This window comes from Haliotis rubra, unplaced genomic scaffold, assembly GCF_003918875.1.
Source record: "Haliotis rubra isolate DU_JTF1 unplaced genomic scaffold, ASM391887v1 Scf814, whole genome shotgun sequence".
NCBI lineage: Eukaryota > Metazoa > Mollusca > Gastropoda > Lepetellida > Haliotidae > Haliotis > Haliotis rubra.
In genome coordinates, this window is record NW_025767540.1 from 369,937 (window position 1) to 390,360 (window position 20,424).

A 20,424-nucleotide genomic window follows, 5' to 3' on the forward strand; every position below is an offset into this window, starting at 1 on the left:
TATGGAAGTGTATGCTACTATTTCATGTGTATGCTGTTGGGGTAATATGTCATTTCAGATGTATTTTGTGGTTTATAATGAACTAGGTAAATGAATGCTGAGAAGATTATCCACTATTTAAATGTATGCTGCAGTGTAATTATCAGTGTAAGGAATGCACGGTTGTTTCAGGAAAGACCCTGGCGTTCGCCGTGCCTATAGTACAGAAACTGCAGGCCTTGGAACCTCCTATAACCCGGGCTGATGGGCCGTACGCTATTGTCGTAGTACCCACGAGAGAGGTAGGTAGTAGCATACAAAATGTTCAATACAGAGGGATGACACACAGACAGACTGGTAGTCCAGCAAACGCATTGCTTCCACAAGGTAGCGATGGATTGACTGATATAGACCAATCGTCTTAGCAATCATGATGGATATGGCCAAAGTAGGATTGCAGATTGAACCCCAAACAAAACTATATTCTGTACAACACAGAGAAACCAGATAGGTACTATCACAGCAATGTTTCATCAGATGCCATACACTTGACATGAGTCATGACTTCTGTGCAGTGTTTGACATGTCCTCTCTCCATTTCAGCTGGCCCAGCAGTGCCTGCAGGTGTTTACAGAGCTTGTCAAGGTAACACTGACTAGAACCCAAACTCTCACACTGTGAGCCCTGGCCCTCGATAGTATACCCATTATGGCTTGTGGTTCCTCCGTAAAGACAGCACGGTGCAAGTTGGGCTTGTAGTATCTCAGCAAGGACTATAGTTCATGTTTATAAGTAATTGTGAGTAGTGACTCACTAAACAGTGTAATATGCAAGGTACATCTTGTAGTGACAATCTTTTGTCGATCATTTGCAGCCGTTTATCCGAATTGTTCCAGGCCTTGTGATTGGAGGTGAGAAGAGGAAGGCAGAGAAATCCAGGTGCTGTACTTGATAATTTGTTGGTGTAGTTACAACCAAGTGATGCAGCTGTGACCCAGCTCAGCTACCCATTGTCTCAACTGTAAACCCCTTGTTGTTGCTGCAGTAACTAACCATTGTCGCAGCTATAAAACTTGGCTGTTGTTGCTACAGTAACAACCCATTTATACCGCTGTTAAACCTGTTTATTGTTGCTGCAATAACGTCTTGTTGTGGCAGGTGTAAAACCCTGTTGTTTTTGCAGGTTACAATCTAACACAGCAGCTGTAACCACCATCTCTCTGGTTGCAGCATACGTAAGGGCATCAACATTATGGTTTGCACACCTGGGCGACTGGTGGACCACCTGGAAAACACAGCCAGTCTGAGGGTGGACAGGGTGGAATTCCTTGTGCTGGATGAGGCAGACAGGTGGGTACACAGCCAGTCTGAGGGTGGACAGGGTGGAATTCCTTGTGCTGGATGAGGCAGACAGGTGGGTGCACAGCCAGTCTGAGGGTGGACAGGGTGGAGGTCCTTGTGCTGGATGAGGCAGACAGGTGGGTACACAGCCAGTCTGAGGGTGGACAGGGTGGAGTTCCTTGTGCTGGATGAGGCAGACAGGTGGGTACACAGCCAGTCTGAGGGTGGACAGGGTGGAGTTCCTTGTGCTGGATGAGGCAGACAGGTGGGTACACAGCCAGTCTGAGGGTGGACAGGGTGGATTCCTTGTGCTGGATGAGGCAGACAGGTGGGTACACAGCCAGTCTGAGGGTGGACAGGGTGGAGTTCTTGTGCTGGATGAGGCAGACAGGGTGGGTACACAGCCAGTCTGAGGGGTGGACAGGGTGGAGATCCTTGTGCTGGATGAGGCAGACAGGTGGGTACACAGCCAGTCTGAGGGTGGACAGGGTGGAGATCCTTGTGCTGGATGATGAGGCAGACAGGTGGGTACACAGCCAGTCTGAGGGTGGACAGGGTGGAGTTCCTTGTGCTGGATGAGGCAGACAGGTAGGTACACAGCCAGTCTGAGGGTGGACAGGGTGGAATTCCTTGTGCTGGATGAGGCAGACAGGTGGGTACACAGCCAGTCTGAGGGTGGACAGGGTGGAGTTCCTTGTGCTGGATGAGGCAGACAGGTAGGTACACAGCCAGTCTGAGGGTGGACAGGGTGGAATTCCTTGTGCTGGATGAGGCAGACAGGTAGGTACACAGCCAGTCTGAGGGTGGACAGGGTGGAATTCCTTGTGCTGGATGAGGCAGACAGGTAGGTACACAGCCAGTCTGAGGGTGGACAGGGTGGAGATCCTTGTGCTGGATGAGGCAGACAGGTGGGTACACAGCCAGTCTGAGGGTGGACAGGGTGGAATTCCTTGTGCTGGATGAGGCAGACAGGTGGGTACACAGCCAGTCTGAGGGTGGACAGGGTGGAGATCCTTGTGCTGGATGAGGCAGACAGGTGGGTACACAGCCAGTCTGAGGGTGGACAGGGTGGAATTCCTTGTGCTGGATGAGGCAGACAGGTGGGTACACAGCCAGTCTGAGGGTGGACAGGGTGGAATTCCTTGTGCTGGATGAGGCAGACAGGTAGGTACACAGCCAGTCTGAGGGTGGACAGGGTGGAATTCCTTGTGCTGGATGAGGCAGACAGGTGGGTAGACAGCCAGTCTGAGGGTGGACAGGGTGGAATTCCTTGTGCTGGATGAGGCAGACAGGTAGGTACACAGCCAGTCTGAGGGTGGACAGGGTGGAATTCCTCGTGCTGGATGAGGCAGACAGGTGGGTACACAGCCAGTCTGTGGGTGGACAGGGTGGAGTTCCTTGTGCTGGATGAGGCAGACAGTCTGTTTTTTTATCATATCTTTATGTTCTTGCTGTCATTTCAGACTTTGTGACCTTGGATATGAAAAACACATTGCCCAAATTGTGACAGCGTTGAACACACGGAGCAACCATGGTCGCCAGACTATCCTTCTGTCTGCCACTCTGTCTGATGGTAACTATTCCTCCACATATATTCTGCATGGGAATTGCTGGTTAGACCAAGTTTTTACAACACTATGGTAACTATTCCTTCACATGACAACACTTGTCATATGGCAATTATTATCCCCCACTTTGTGAAAACGCGCGACGGCGAAAAATAATAGTATTAGGCTCCATCCGTCTGTCCGTACGTACCTACGATGTGGAATATCTTCAGAACCGTTGACTAGATTCTTTTCATATTTGGTACCTAGGTTCATCACAGTATGCAAAAGGTCCAGTCAGGGTTGGTGACCTTGACCTTCATTTCAAGGTCACAAGGGACATTAACGTTTTTCCCTTGTCAACGTGATATCTCAAGAACCGTTCACTGGATTTTCTTCATGTTTGACACCTAGCTTCATCTAGGGAATGTGCAGGGCCCAGGGCCCACTTAATTTTCAAGGTGATGGCGACACTTTGAAGATTTTAGCATGTTAACCTGCATGCTAAGCTTGTCAGTGATACCTCAAGAACCATTCACTGGATTTTCTTTATTACTATTTTTGCATATATCATACACCATGACATTCATGTCAAGGTCAAAGTGAGTCTTGAAAATATTTGTGTGTTTGAACAACTACAGAGCAAGATATCAAGAGAGGTTGATTGGTCATGTTATTTGTTGACATTTAACTTCATCTTAAACTTTCATTACTTTTTAAGTTTGATTTGATAATTTGGGGTGGGGGATTTTGACACCTTTGTGACAATGCTTGTCCTTTGTGGGATACAACATGTTTAATAATTGGGATTTCACTTTCTTAGTAAACTGCAAATTCTATTACTTTTTGAGGTCGAATCTCATCTGGGATTCGAACCCACACGCTCAGACTCAGGCACCAAATCGACAGCACACAAAGGTGCCGCCTGACCCGCTCAGCCACTGGGACTTCCACAAAAATGGAAGTCGGACAACTGGTAGTCTAGACTGCAGACTTTGTGTACCCCGCTGATAAGTGTAAATTGGCATGGCTCCCTCGGCCAAAAGCTATGATTACACAATGCCATTTAGAAAGTGGTCAAATGCAATGCTGGCGATTTGGTCTCTGTGTCTGAGGGTGTAGGTTCGAATCCGGCATCGGACTCAACCCCAAAAGTACTAGAATTTGTACTTTACTAAGAAAGTGTAATCCCAAATATAACTTCTGTTGAATTTGACCACTTTCTAAACGGCACTGTAATCACTTTGTAGGATAGAATGTAGTGTTTCTGTTTGCAGGTGTTGAGAGGATGGCAGGAATGTCGCTGGGTGATCCAAAGCACATCTTCCTGTCTGAGACACCTAGTTTGGCGATGTCTTCTTCAACCAGTGCAGAAAGCCAGGACAAGTCAGGAGACTCTGCCAACACGCTTCACTGTTCCCCAGAACCTCCAGCAGTATTTTGTCATCACTCCCAGTAAACTGAAGTTGGTCACACTGGCCGCCTTCATCCTGGGCAAGGTGACCACTGTTACATCACTTAGTGCAGTGTATGAAATATCAGTGGTTCTTCACACCACATCATATAATAGACTCTGTACCTATGTCCGTGACTGCTCCTTTATCCTTTTCCTATGACTGATCCTGTGACTCATATGTTCCTCTTACTGTGACTGTATGTTCCTACAACTGTGACTATATATTCCTGTGACTGTGAGTGTATATTCCTGTGACTGTCTATTCCTGTGACTGTGACTGTATGTTGACTGTGACTGTTTGTCCCAGTGACTGTCTGTTCCTGTACTTGTGACTGTGACCGTCTTTTGCTGTACTTGTGACTGTTCCTGTGACTGTCTGTTCCTGTACTTGTGACTGTCTGTTCCTGTGACTGACTGTCTTTTGCTGTACTTGTGACTGTCCGTTCCTGTACCTGTGGCTGTCTGTTCCTGTACCTGTGACTGTCAGTTCCTGTGCTTGTGTGTCTGTGATTGTCTGTTCCTGTACTTGTGACTGTCTGTGACTGTGACTGTCTTTTGCTGTACTTGTGACTGTTCCTGTACCTGTGACTGTCTGTTGCCTGTGCTTGTGACTGTCTGTTCTGTTCCTGTACCTGTGACTGCCTGTTCCTATACCTGTGACTGTCTGTTCCTGTACCTGTGACTGTCTGTACCTGTGACTGTCTGTTCCTGTGAATGGCTGTTCCCGTACTTGTGACTGTCTGTGACTGTGACCATCTTTTGCTGTACTTGTGACTGACTGTCTTTTGCTGTACTTGTGACTGTCGGTTGCTGTACCTGTGGCTGTCTGTCCCTGTACCTGTGACTGTCTGTTCCTGTACCTGTTACTGTTTGTTCCTGTACCTGTGACTGTCTGTTGCTCTACCTGTTACTGTTTGTTCCTGTACCTGTGACTGTCAGTTCCTGTGCTTGTGACTGTCTGTTCCTATACCCATGACTGTCTGTTCCTGTGACTGTCTGTTCCTGTGATTGTCTGTTCCTGTACTTGTGACTGTCTGTGAGTGTGACTGTCTTTTGCTGTACTTGTGACTGTTCCTGTACCTGTGACTGTCTGTTCCTGTGACTGTGACTGTCTGTTCCTGTGCTTGTGACTGTCTGTTCCTGTGCTTGTGACTGTCTGTTCTGTTCCTGTACCTGTGACTGCCTGTTCCTATACCTGTGACTGTCTGTTCCTGTACCTGTGACTGTCTGTACCTGTGACTATCTGTTCCTGTGAATGGCTGTTCCCGTACTTGTGACTGTGACCATCTTTTGCTGTACTTCTGTGACTGACTGTCTTTTGCTGTACTTGTGACTGTCGGTTGCTGTACCTGTGGCTGTCTGTCCCTGTACCTGTGACTGTCTGTTCCTGTACCTGTTACTGTTTATTCCTGTACCTGTGACTGTCTGTGGATCTGCTTGTGACTGTCTGTTCCTGTACCTGTGTCTGTTCTGTTCCTGTACCTGTGACTGTCTGTTCCTGTACCTGTGACTGTCTGTCCCTGTACCTGTGACTGTCTGTTCCAGCTGCAGGGTAGAGGCCACAAGATGGTTATTTTCATGGCAACACAGGATGCAGTGGAGTTTCACCATCAGCTGTTTACCAGAACACTGTGTGAGGTTCAAGGGAAAGATGCAGACAGTCTGTCCATGTTCAGGTTGCACGGAGACATGGAGCAGAAGGTGGGTTAGTCTCATGATGTGAAGGTTACATGGACATGTGTGAAGGTTGAGACATGGACATGTGAAACATGAGATAACTATCAGTGAGATGAACTCTGAGATGGCAATGAGATAACTATCAGTGAGATGACAATGAGATAACCATCAGTGAGATGAGTCAGATACATGAGTGAGATGACAATGAGATAACATGGCAGATGAGAGATGGTGAGATGGCAATGAGATAACTATGGCAGTGAGATGGCAATGAGATAACAGATGGCAATGAGATGAGATGGCAATGAGATAACTATGAGTGAGATGGCAATGAGATAACTATGATTGAGATGGCAATGAGATAACTATGATGAGATGAGTGAGATGACAATGAGATAACAATGACAATGAGATAACTATGATGAGACAATGAGATGGCAATGAGATAACTATGAGTGAGATGGCAATGAGATAACTATGAGTGAGATGGCAATGAGATAACTATGAGTGAGATGACAATGATGGCAATCTATGAGTGAGATGGCAATGAGATAACTAAGAGTGAGATGGCAATGAGATAACTATGATTGAGATGGCAATGAGATAACTATGAGTGAGATGGCAATGAGATGAGTGAGATGACAATGAGATAACTATGAGTGAGATGACAATGAGATAACTATGAGTGAGATGACAATGAGATAACTATGAGTGAGATGACAATGAGATGATGAGATGGCAATGAGATAACCAGGATCAGATGGCAATGAGAGATGAATGATGGCAATGATAACTATGAGTGAGAGATGGCAATGAGATAACCATGAGTGAGATGGCAATGAGATAACTAAGGATGAGACAATGAGAGTCAGATGGCAAATGAGATGATGAGTGAGATGACAATGAGATAACTATGAGTGAGATGGCAATGAGATAACTATGAGTCAGATGATGGCAATGAGATAACTATGAGTGAGATGGCAATGAGATAACTATGAGTGAGTGAGATGACAATGAGATAACTATGATTGAGATGACAATGAGATAACTATGAGTGAGATGACAATGAGATAACTATGAGATGACAATCAGATGGCAATTAGATGAGTGAGATGGCAATGAGATAACTATGAGTGAGATGGCAATGAGATAACTATGAGTGAGATGACAATGAGATGACAATGAGATAATATGAGTGAAATGACAATGAGATAACTATGAGTGAGATGACATTGAGATAACTATGAGTGAGATGATAATGAGATAACTATGAGATGACAATGAGATAACTATGAGTGAGATGACATAGAGATAACTATGAGATGACATTGAGATAACTATGAGATGACAATGAGATAGCTATGAGATGACAATGAGATAACTATGAGTGGGATGACAATGAGATAGATAACTATGAGTGATGGATGACAGATAACTATAGATAGCAAGATGAGTGAGGATGACAAGTGAGATAACTATGAGTGAGATGACAATGGATAACAATGAGATGAGAATGAGATAGCTATGATGAGATGACAATGAGATAACTATGAGTGGGATGACAATGAGATAGCTATGAGTGAGATGACAATGAGATATATAAGAGCAAGATGAGAATGAGATAACTAAGACTGAGATCAGGCTGTTCAACTGTATGTTTCAGGACAGGACGGAGGTGTACCAAGCGTTCAGCAAGTCCGACCATGGTGTTCTTCTCTGCACTGTAAGTGGCTGATGCAGTGTGTCACTGGATTGACGATTAAACTGGGAACATTTGGTGTGGCCTTCAGTTTGTGAAAGTCTCCATGATAAAACCTGTGATGTTCCTACTGGGGCAAACACTTTTACTTATTTATATGATTGTATATGCTCTTCCGGGGTGGTAAAAAGTAGTTATTGATACCAAATATTTCACCCAAACAGAGTATGAACCACAAATGACCTATTCAAGAACATTAATATTTGTAAAACTTGAGTAGGATGTCGTTTGTATCGTTGGCATTTTCAAGAAATGTTGAGTAATCATTATTACTGTCAGTTGTATTGATTCTTGTTTTCATTCACTTGCGAATGACTTCTTTGTTTGTGTGTGAACTAGTAGTGTGGTGTCAGCATGGAGGCAGGTTGTTGGCATGATGAGTGAGTGAGTTAGTTTAGTTTTTCATCGCACTCAGCAATGTTCCAGCTATATGGCGGCGGTCTGTAAATAATCAAGTCTGGACCAGACAATCCAGTGATCAACAGCATGAGCTTCGATTCACGGCATTGGGAACCGATGACATTAGTGGTGGTCCGATTAATTGAAATAATCGAAGATTGGTCGCAGTGGCCAAACGACCAAGCAATCGATCACATTTTCTCATAATCGAACACAACGATTTTGGAACCGCTGTTATAGAGTTTGAAATACTTGATGATGGAACATATCTAGGACGTTGTCAGGGCCTGAAAACGTGTTTATTTCTAAGAAAACTCACTTCACTTTCTGAAAAGTCATGACTGAATATTTCTTGAAGAATCTGGGAAGTTAAGTTAACATCTGAATCATTTTACACTGGATGTGAAATCTGCAAATGTAATTTGTGCAGTTTCTTAAAAAACCAGGGAACCAAATGTTTTTTTCTTCATCCTTATCCGCAAATACAACCTGAATAGGAAAATCTAAAAAATCACGCTAACCAATTTTTTTTCGATGATTGGTCGTTGGTATTGAACCAATCATCAATTGTGAGATTTCAACCAATTCCCAACACTAGATGACATGTGTCAACCAAGTCAGTGAGCCTGACCACCCGATCCCGTTAGTCGCCTCTTACGACAAGCATAGTCGCCTTTTGTGGCAAACATGGGTTGCTGAAGACCTATTCTACCCCGGATCTTCACGGGTCTGGCAGGATGAACACGGCTGAATATGTTCATTGTGTGACTGTCTGTAAGACCAACAAACACCAAATGTTGACAATTGATGATCGAAGGCATCCAGTGTCAGTGACATGAGTATAGGATTAATTGATTTGAAAGCTGATATTTTTAAAATTCAAGTTCAGTCAGAAGACTTCTTCAGAGGCAGCGGGAGTACATTTAACATATCAGCCAATTAGATATTTTCTGTGTAGATCACCTAGATGTTTTCAGATGAGTCCTCATTCAATATGCACTCTCTTGATACGTGTGGTTGTGTCTGGTGACGTCAGTGTCTAGTGACGGCAATGTCTAGTGACGTCAGTGTCTAGTGATGGCAGTGTCTAGTGACGGCAATGTCTAGTGACGTCGGTGTCTAGTGGCATCAGTGTCTAGTGACGGCAATGTCTAGTGACGTCAGTGTCTAGTGACGACAATGTCTAGTGATGTCAGTGTCAGTGAACAATGTCAGACCTCTTGACTGATCTGGCATTGGTTCAAGAATAAGGTTGCATCACTAAGATTGAGTGAGCCCCAGTCTGTCATGTGCAAGGATTTGTCACTGGACCATACTATCAGACCACTCCTTGTCCTGTTTGTTATGAGTGGATGTTTTGTCTTTAAGGACACTCACAGCTCTGCTCAATGTGGTTGACACATGTCATCGTATCCCAACTGCGTAGATTGATGCTCATATAATGTCAAAAATCGGGCGGTGGGGTAGTCTAGTGGTTAAGGCGTTGGCTCGTCACGCCGAAGACCCGGGTTCGAATCCCCACTTTGGCACAATGTGTGAAGCCCATTTCTGGTGTCCCCCCGCCGTGATGTTGCAGGAATATTGCTAAAAGCGGTGTAAAACCAAACTCACTCACTCACTCATAATGTCAACCACTGGATTGTCTGGTCCAGACTCAATTATCTGCAGACCTGCTTCCGTATACCTGGAATATTGCTGAGTGCGGCATTAACCAACCAACAAACGAACAAAACATATTAACATCTTTACCTTGTTTATGTTTCATGGTACATATTGTTGTCTTCAGGATGTGGCTGCCCGGGGTCTCCACCTTGCCCATGTTCAGTGGATAGTTCAGTACACCATTCCCACCCAAGAGGCAGACTACATTCACCGGGTGGGGCGCACTGCCAGGGCAGGGGCGAAGGGAGAGTCACTGCTCTTTGTAGTGCCCTCAGAAGTAGGCTACCTCCAGGTGCTTAACAAACACAATGTCAGGTTCGTACCTCCAGGTGCTCAATGAACACAACATTAGCTTCATACATCCAGGTGCTCAACAAACAACATTAGGTTCATACATCCAGGTGCTCAACAAACAACATTAGGTTCATACATCCAGGTGCTCAACAAACACAACATTAAGTTCATACCTCCAGGTGCTCAACAAACACAACATTAGGTTCATACATCCAGGTGCTCAACAAACACAACATTAGGTTCATACCTCCAGGTGCTCAACAAACACAAGGTGCTCAACAAACACAAGATTAGGTTCATACGTCCAGGTGCTCAACAAACACAAGATTAGGTCTGTATATTCAGCTTCTCAACAAACACAACATCGGGTTCATACCTGCAGGTGCTCAACAAACACAAGATTAGGTCTGTATATTCAGCTTCTCAACAAACACAACATCAGGTTCATACATCCAGGTGCTCAACAAACACAACATTAGGTTCATACCTCCAGGTGCTCAACAAACACAACATTAGGTTCATACATCCAGGTGCTCAACAAACACAAGATCAGGTTCATACCTGCAGGTGCTCAACAAACACAAGATTAGGTCTGTATATTCAGCTTCTCAACAAACACAACATAAGGTTCATACGTCCAGGTGCTCAATAAACACAACATCAGGTTCATACGTCCAGGTGCTCAACAAACACAAGATTAGGTCTGTATATTCAGCTTCTCAACAAACACAACATCGGGTTCATACCTGCAGGTGCTCAACAAACACAAGATCAGGTTCATACCTGCAGGTGCTCAACAAACACAACATCAGGTTCATCAACCAGGTGCTCAACAAACACAAGATTAGGTCTGTATATTCAGCTTCTCAACAAACACAACATTAGGTTCATACCTCCTGGTGCTTAACAAACACAACATTAGGTTCATACGTCCATGTGCTCAACAAACACAAGATTAGGTCTGTATATTCAGCTTCTCAACAAACACAACATTAGGTTCATAAATCCACGTGCTCAACAAACACAAGATTAGGTCTGTATATTCAGCTTCTCAACAAACACAACATCGGGTTCATACCTGCAGGTGCTCAACAAATACAACATCAGGTTCATACGTCCAGGTGCTCAACAAACACAACATTATGTTCATACCTCCAGGTGTTTGCTGAACATAACGTCACTGGATTCTGTGTAATGTGTGATTGTGTCTGATCAGTCAGGTGTGTGATGTTTGCTGCATCTGATCTTCAGTTGTTTATTTCAGTCTGAAGGAGCTGAAGATGAACAAGGTGCTGGGCATCCTCATGAAACTGATGACTGACCTGGCCTCAGACGAGGAAATGGTGAGGCTCCTGTAATAAAGTATAAACTGTCAGATGTCCACAAGTGACCACAGCTGTCTTCTGAATTTTTCCACTGAACAACTTCATGGGTACTGTGTAACGTCCAACTGTGGGTACTGTGTAACTACCAACACCATGGGTACTGTGTAACGTCCAACCATGGGTACTGTGTAACGTCCAACACCATGGGTACTGTCTAACGTCCAAACCATGGGTACTGTGTAACGTCCAACACCATGGGTACTGTGTAACGTCCAACACCATGGGTACTGTGTAATATCCAACACCATGGGTACTGTGTAATATCCAACCATGGGTACTGTGTAACGTCCAATACCATGGGTACTGTGTAACGTCCAACACCATGGGTACTGTGTGACATTAAATTGATGGTGCATTCTCCATGTTGTTGAAGTGTCGAGGCAAATCACACAGTTTTATGCAATGTAACAGCAATCTCCAAACGTAAAGCTGATTATTTGCGTGAAACAGACGCTAACTTGAACGCCATTTTGTCAGAGACTACAATGATCTTAGCTCCTTACAATTGGTCCGGACCAGTTGTAAGTTTTGATTGTAACTTACTATGATCTTAGCCTACAATTGCTTTGTGCAAGTGGATGGTGATTGTAGCCGAAGCCTAAGATCGCGATCTTAAGGATTTACAATAATTGTAGCGCTAAGATTGCTCTATGCAAGTGGGCCCTTGTGTAATGGTGCGGGTCAATGCTTACCTGGTGCAGTAGAGTGGGTCAATACTTACCTGGTGTAATGGTGTGGGTCAATGCTTACCTGGCCCAGTAGAGTGGGTCAATGCTTACCTGGTGTAATGGTGCGGGTCAATGCTTATCTGGCCCAGTAGAGTGGGTCAATGCTTACCTGGTGTAAATGGTCAATGCTCACCTGGCCCACTAGTGTGGGTCAATGCTTATCTGGCCCAGTAGAGTGGGTCAATGCTTACCTGGTGTAATGGTGCGGGTCAATGCTCACCTGGCCCACTAGTGTGGGTCAATGCTTTCCTGGCCCAGTAGAGTGGGTCAATGCTTACCTGGTGTATGGTGCGTGTCAATGCTTACCTGGCCCACTAGTGTGGGTCAATGGGTCAATGCTTACCTGGCCTAGTAGTCTGGATCAATGCTTATTTGACCCAATAGAATGGGTTGATGCTAACCTGGCCCAATAGTTGGATGGAGATAAATACCCAGTTTACGATGTAACTATGCTTAGTTTCAATCTTCAGGTAGCTTAGCTCACATCTGAGGATGCATTGTGATTGGTAATCAACTCACTGTTTCAGTCATGTTTCACCTGGTGTATTTGTTCCAGAGGCCGCGGGATCTGGTGGAGAGTGCCACACACCTACAGATGAGGTTCGAAAACTTGGTACAGGGACAAGAAGAGATGCTTAGTCTGGCTCGGAGAGGTAATACTGAGTTGAGTGAGATGTGTGGTGTGAGAACTGCACGGAGTTAGAGAGGTAATAGTGAGCTGAGTGGCATGTGTGGTGTGAGAACTGCACGGACGTAGAGAGGTAATAGTGAGCTGAGTGAGATGTGTGGTGTTAGAACTGCATGGACTTAGAGAGGTAATACTGAGTTGAATGAGATGTGTGGTGTGAGAACTGCATGGATGTAGAGAGGTAACAGTGAGCTGAGTCAGATGTGTGGTGTGAGAACTGCACAGACATAGAGAGGTAATAGTGAGCTGAGTGGCATGTGTGGTGTGAGAACTGCACACGAGAGAGGTAGAGAGGTAATAGTGAGCTGAGTGGCATGTGTGGTGTGAGAACTGCAGTGAGATGTGTGGTGGGACGCAGAGAGGTAATAGTGAGCTGAGTGGCATGTGTGGTGTGAGAACTGCACAGAGTTAGAGAGGTAATAGTGAGCTGAGTGAGATGTGTGGTGTGAGAACTGCACAGACGTAGAGAGGTAATAGTGAGCTGAGTGAGATGTGTGGTGTGAGAACTGCACGGACGTAGAGAGGTAATAGTGAGCTGAGTGGCATGTGTGGTGTGAGAACTGCACAGACGTAGAGAGGTAATAGTGAGCTGAGTGGCATGTGTGGTGTGAGAACTGCACGGACGTAGAGAGGTAATAGTGAGCTTAGTGGCATGTGTGGTGTGAGATCTGCACAGACGTAGAGAGGTAATAGTGAGCTGAGTGAGATGTGTGGTGTGAGAACTGCACAGACTTAGAGAGGTAATAGTGAGTTGAGGTAATAGTGAGATGTGTGGTGTGAGAACTGCACGGACATAGAGAGGTAACAGTGAGCTGAGTGAGATGTGTGGTTTGAGAACTGCACGGACTTAGAGAGGTAATAGTGAGCTGAGTGAGATGTGTGGTGTTAGAACTGCACAGACTTAGAGAGGTAATACTGAGTTGAATGAGATGTGTGGTGTGAGAACTGCATGGATGTAGAGAGGTAACAGTGAGCTGAGTCAGATGTGTGGTGTGAGAACTGCACAGACATAGAGAGGTAATAGTGAGCTGAGTGGCATGTGTGGTGTGAGAACTGCACAGACTTAGAGAGGTAATAGTGAGCTGAGTGGCATGTGTGGTGTGAGAACTGCATGGACTTAGAGAGGTAATAGTGAGCTGAGTGAGATGTGTGGTGTGAGAACTGCACAGACGTAGAGAGGTAATAGTGAGCTGAGTGGCATGTGTGGTGTGAGAACTGCACGGACTTAGAGAGGTAATAGTGAGCTGAGTGGCATGTGTGGTGTGAGAACTGCACAGACTTAGAGAGGTAATAGTGAGCTGAGTGAGTGGCATGTGTGGTGTGAGAACTGCACAGAGTTAGAGAGGTAATAGTGAGAGAGTGGAGTGGCATGTGGTGGTGTGAGAACTGCACGGACTTAGAGAGGTAATAGTGAGCTGAGTGGCATGTGTGGTGTGAGAACTGCACAGACTTAGAGAGGTAATAGTGAGCTGAGTGGCATGTGTGGTGTGAGAACTGCACAGACGTAGAGAGGTAATAGTGAGCTGAGTGAGACGTGTGGTGTGAGAACTGCACAGACTTAGAGAGGTAATAGTGAGTTGAATGAGATGTGTGGTGTGAGAACTGCACAGACATAGAGAGGTAACAGTGAGCTGAGTGAGATGTGTGGTTTGAGAACTGCACGGACTTAGAGAGGTAATACTGAGTTGAGTGAGATGTGTGGTGTGAGAACTGCACAGAGTTAGAGAGGTAATAGTGAGCTGAGTGAGATGTGTGGTGTGAGAACTGCACGGACTTAGAGAGGTAATAGTGAGTTGAGTGAGATGTGTGGTGTGAGAACTGCACAGACTTAGAGAGGTAATAGTGAGTTGAGTGAGATGTGTGGTGTGAGAACTGCACAGACTTAGAGAGGTAATAGTACTACTTTTGTGGACATGGAGATGTAACAGTGACTTGTTGCATTGGCTGTTTTCAAAGGCATTGTTTAATCAATGCTTATGTTGTCAGTCACTGGATTGTCTGGTCCAGAGTTGATAACTTACAGACTGCAGACTTCTACCTGGAGTTGCTGAGAGAGAACAGCAAACCAACATGTTCATTTCTAAGTGAGGATTTAGTGTCAGAGGAGTGGTGCTTTTCATGTATCAGCAGAAGGTTCCTACATGTCCACCACAAGCTCATTATACAACATGGGAGCGTCAGTCACCATTCCAACACATGAAAACAACATGGCATCAGTCATGTATAGTCCGTTTGGCTCAAAAGCGGACCGATGAATTGCAATCTAACTCGAAAGCTAATAAACATAAAATACTCAATGAAACACTGATCATAATCAAAACGTCAGACCAACTCTGTGAGGTTTTTGCAGAATTTATGTCCTAAAAATAAAAAAGTTGTTTAACAAACTATCATGAAAATATTGACACAGTTCACTATTTGTTACGAGGGAGGAGTGCAGAGAAAGGGAAAGCCATGTGTGCGAGAAAGGATGGAGACAGCACAGCACAGGTTAATGAATCAATAACTTTGTCGGCACTTGTGTACGTGCTTCTCTAACACCTGGCTGTCCCTTTCTCTGCACTCCTCCCTCGTAACAAATAGTGAACTGTGTCAAAATTTTAATGATAGCTTGTTAAACAACTTTTTTAATTTTAGGACATAAATTCTGCAAACAAATCACAGAGTTGGTCTGACGTTTTGATTATGATCAGCGTTTCATTGAGTGTTAGATTGTTAAAGTGTTAGTTTTCGAGTTAGACTGCAATTCATCGGTCCGATTTTGAGCCAAACGGACTATAGTGTTCGTGATCTGGTTTCTATAAACTTGCTCACTTGTTCCAGGGTTCAAGTCGTTCATCAGGGCATATGCCACATATCCTCATCACCTCAAGGCTATCTTGAAGATCCAGGACCTTCACCTTGGCCATGTTGCCAAAATGTTTGGACTACGAGAGGCACCAGCTGGTATTGGAGACAGGGCGGGACACAATGTTGTAAAGAAACACAAACAGAGGTGGGTCACCGTACCTTTGTTTCAGTGAAGAGAAATATTTTACATTCTTTTTCAGATGTCATGCCCAGGTCTCCCAGGCAGTAAACATTTAATCTCTCAATGTTGAAACTGATTGTGTAACACTGTCACCATGTTGAAACAGATGTTATTGTCACACTATTGAGATTATTAAGACTGTCAACCTGTTGACACTGATGTAATGATATCGCACTATTGAGACTGGTGAAAGACTGTCAACCTGTTGACACTGATGTAATGATATCGCACTATTGAGACTGGTGAAAGACTGTCAACCTGTTGACACTGATGTAATGATATCGCACTATTGAGACTGGTGAAAGACTGTCAACCTGTTGACACTGATGTAATGATATCACATTATTGAGACTGGTGAAAGACTGTCAACCTGTTGACACTGATGTAATGATATCGCACTATTGAGACTGGTGAAAGACTGTCAACCTGTTGACACTGATGTAATGATATCTGGTGAAAGACACCTGACTATTGATGACTGATGAAAGACTGTCAACCTGTTGACACTGATGTAATGATATCGCACTATTGAGACTGGTGAAAGACTGTCAACCTGTTGACACTGATGTAATGATATCACATTATTGAGACTGGTGAAAGACTGTCAACCTGTTGACACTGATGTAATGATATCACACTATTGAGACTGGTGAAAGACTGTCAACCTGTTGACACTAATGTAATGATATCACACTATTGAGACTGGTGAAAGACTGTCAACCTGTTGACACTGATGATGTAATGATATGACACATATCACACTATTGAGACTGGTGAAAGACTGTCAACCTGTTGACACTGATGTAATGATATCGCACTATTGAGACTGGTGAAAGACTGTCAACCTGTTGACACTGATGTAATGATATCGCACTATTGAGACTGGTGAAAGACTGTCAACCTGTTGACACTGATGTAATGATATCACACTATTGAGACTGGTGAAAGACTCAACCTGTTGACACTGATGTAATGATATCACACTATTGAGACTGGTGAAAGACTGTCAACCTGTTGACACTGATGTAATGATATCACACTATTGAGACTGGTGAAAGACTGTCAACCTGTTGACACTGATGTAATGATATCGCACTATTGAGACTGGTGAAAGACTGTCAACCTGTTGTCACTGATGTAATGATATCGCACTATTGAGACTGGTGAAAGACTGTCAACCTGTTGACACTAATGTAATGATATCACACTATTGAGACTGGTGAAAGACTGTCAACCTGTTGTCACTGATGTAATGATACTGTCAACCTGTTGTCACTGATGTAATGATATCGCTATTGAGATGTAATGATATCTGGAGGAAAGACTGTCACTATTGAGACTGGTGAAAGACTGTCAACCTGTTGACACTGATGTAATGATATCACACTATTGAGACTGGTGAAAGACTGTCAACCTGTTGACACTGATGTAATGATATCACACTATTGAGACTGGTGAAAGACTGTCAACCTGTTGACACTGATGTAATGATATCACACTATTGAGACTGGTGAAAGACTGTCAACCTGTTGACACTGATGTAATGATATCACATTATTGAGACTGATGAAAGTATGTCAACCTGTTGACACTGATGTAATGATATCACACTATTGGGACTGGTGATTGTCAATCTGTTGACACTGATGTAATGATATCACTTATTGAGACTGGTGAAAGACTGCCAACTTGTTGACACTGATGTAATGATATCGCATCATTGAGACTGATGATTGTCAATATGTTGACACTGGTGTAATGATATCACACTATTGAGACTGGTGACTGTCAGTTTGTTGACACTGATGTAATGATATCACACTATTGAAACTGGTGACTGTCAATCTGTGGACACTGATGTACGGTAATGATATCACACTGTTGAGACTGGTGAAAGACTGTGAATCTGTTGACACTAATGTAATGATATCACACTGTTGAGACTGGTGAAAGACTGTGAATCTGTTGACACTGATGTAGTGATATCACACTGCTGAGACTGGTGAAAGACGGTCACCCTGTTGACATTTTTTATACTGTCACCTGCCAGACATGTTCTGTCATCCGTTTTCAAGTGAACAATCTTTTTCACAGGCCAGGGGCCCCGCGGAGGAGGAAGCACGAGGTGTCAGAGTTCGGCAGCGGCTTCACGAAGACAAAGAACAAAAACTTGGGCCCGCGAAAGAAGAAAAACAAAAAGAAGAAAACAAAGGGGCCAAAATAGATGAAGTTTTTTTATTTTCTGTTCAAATATTGTTAATAAAAACCTTTGTTATAGAGTTTTTCAGTCTATCTTCAATTCTCATCATTGTACTAATCCTCAAACAAACATACACCTTAGGCAGTGTAACATGACACCTCACATTGCAACAGATGACACCTGACACCCAGGTCCTTTCAGAACATGACACCTGACACCCAGTTCATTGTAGGAAATGACACCTGACTTCCAGGTCCTTTCAGGAGATGACATCTAGGTCCTTATAGGAGATGACACCTGGCACCCAGGTCATTGTAGGAAATGACACCTGACACACAGGTCCTTACAGGAGATAACACCTGACACCCAGGTTCTTACAGGACATGAAACCTGACTCCTAGGTCCTTACAGAAGATTACACCTGACACCCAAATCCTTTCAGGAGATGACACCTGACACCCAAATCCTTTCAGGAGATGACACCTGAGTCCTAGGTCCTTTCCAGAGATGACATCTGACGCGTAGGTCATTGTAGGAAATGACACCTGACACACAGGTCCTTACAGGAGATAACACCTGACACACAGGTCCTTATAGGACACCTGACTCCTAGGTCCCTACAGAAGATTACACCTGACACCCAAATCCATTCAGGAGATTACACCTGACTCCCAGGTCCTTTCAGGAGATGACACCTGACATCAAGGTCCTTATAGGACATGACACCCGACTCCAAGGTCCTTAAAGAAAATTATACCTGACACACAAATCCTTTCAGGACATGACACCTGACTCCCAGGTCCTTATAGGAAATTACACCTGACACCTATGCAGACACCAGTCGGTTTTGGTGACCTTGACCATGATTTCAAGGTCACCACGACACTTTGACCACTTTTCAAACTTCTGTAAAATCGATATCTCATAAACCATTGCACCCAATATCTTCAATTTTGTCGTCAGCCTACATTGGGTGATTATGCAGACACCAGTCATTTCTTGTAAGTGACCAAAAAATAAAAAGTATTAAATATGTTATAAATATTTCATTCTTCTTTAGCGGCGGGGGACATTGCCATATTAGTGGCAAACACTTGTTATGTTCTGGATTACGCTTTCTTCATACAGATTCTAGTCGGATTCGAACCCACCCACTCAGAGTGAGGCATCTAATCGCAGCACACAATGTCAGCGATCTAACCCACTCAGCCCCTGCTGCTTCCATGAAAGTATTTGGTATATGTCAGGTGATTATTATTGAAAATATATCTTTTTGCAGGGGCAATTAGCTCTTTATAAAGGGAAGGTAATACTTGTGTGTATAAGTATTAACAGACCAGCAGATGATAACACACCTCCGATAGACTAGCGCCACCATAACATCATATGCACCTTTACAACCGCGTCATTTATGTTTTTCTTTGCTTCCTGTCCACAACCCAAAACAATTATAAGATTGACTTCAGGAAAAGGTGAGGTGAGGTGGGGTAGCCTAGTGGTTTTAAGCGTTGGCTCGTCACGCTGAAGGCCTGGGTTCGATTCCCCACATGGGTAAAATGTGTGAAGCCCATTTCTGGTGTCCCCCGCCGTGATATTGCTGGAATATTGCTAAAAGCGGCATAAAATCAAACTCACTCACTCACACTTCAGGAAAAGGGCGCAAGAGCGCTGTCAAACATTAAGTGAAGCGTAATAAAATCCTATACTGTCAGCTCCAGTGTAACCTCCCTTTGACTGTACAACTGGACAAGGAGGCCGGCGTCGACTGCGAAGAGGTATATTGATCGTATAGTGTGTCACGTCTCGAGCCTAGCTGTCAGTCACTATGCCTCAGGGTGGAGTCGTGTGTTGGGGGTTGCTGTTAAAGTGTGCATACACGTCAAATACACTCACGTGATTAGAAAAAGTGCTTCTCTGCAGTGTTGGACGATGTCTGACAGGATAAGTTTTATTGCTCCCTGAAACACACAGACCCCTAATTAAACCCCAGCTTCAGGAGTGGTTGTACATATGTTTAAGAATTCTAATTAACATAGTATGAAGAATGAACATTGTCAGTTTTTAAAGAGTAGAATTAGCAATTATTACGGTGATGGTTATACGTGTTTGCTTGATTGAATGTACATTGAAAGTCGTTTTTAAATATTGGCTTCTTAGATAGACGTATATTGGGAAAACTACAAGACAGTGAAACCGATCTTACAATGCATGTAACTCATTCTGCTTACAGGGACGGATACAGCTTTTTGAGAAAAGGGGTGAGGTGAGGTGAAATTGG

General features: G+C 44.1%; 1 protein-coding gene across 1 annotated transcript in view; it reads left to right on the forward strand.

The window, feature by feature from the left end:
• The window catches only part of LOC124261899 (probable ATP-dependent RNA helicase DDX31), a 30,868-nt gene extending 12,640 nt beyond the window's left edge, over window positions 1-18,228 (forward strand). The window contains exons 5-18 of the mRNA XM_046696263.1: window positions 172-281; window positions 583-624; window positions 854-918; window positions 1,210-1,329; window positions 2,784-2,893; window positions 4,145-4,210; window positions 4,245-4,393; window positions 5,890-6,024; window positions 7,664-7,723; window positions 9,945-10,135; window positions 11,379-11,457; window positions 12,784-12,880; window positions 15,739-15,910; window positions 18,041-18,228. Of these exons, the coding sequence (XP_046552219.1) occupies window positions 172-281; window positions 583-624; window positions 854-918; window positions 1,210-1,329; window positions 2,784-2,893; window positions 4,145-4,210; window positions 4,245-4,393; window positions 5,890-6,024; window positions 7,664-7,723; window positions 9,945-10,135; window positions 11,379-11,457; window positions 12,784-12,880; window positions 15,739-15,910; window positions 18,041-18,170 (1,526 nt within the window). The 3' untranslated portion in view covers window positions 18,171-18,228. The remainder of the gene's footprint in view (window positions 1-171; window positions 282-582; window positions 625-853; window positions 919-1,209; window positions 1,330-2,783; window positions 2,894-4,144; window positions 4,211-4,244; window positions 4,394-5,889; window positions 6,025-7,663; window positions 7,724-9,944; window positions 10,136-11,378; window positions 11,458-12,783; window positions 12,881-15,738; window positions 15,911-18,040) is intronic.
• Window positions 18,229-20,424: the final 2,196 nt, after the last annotated feature.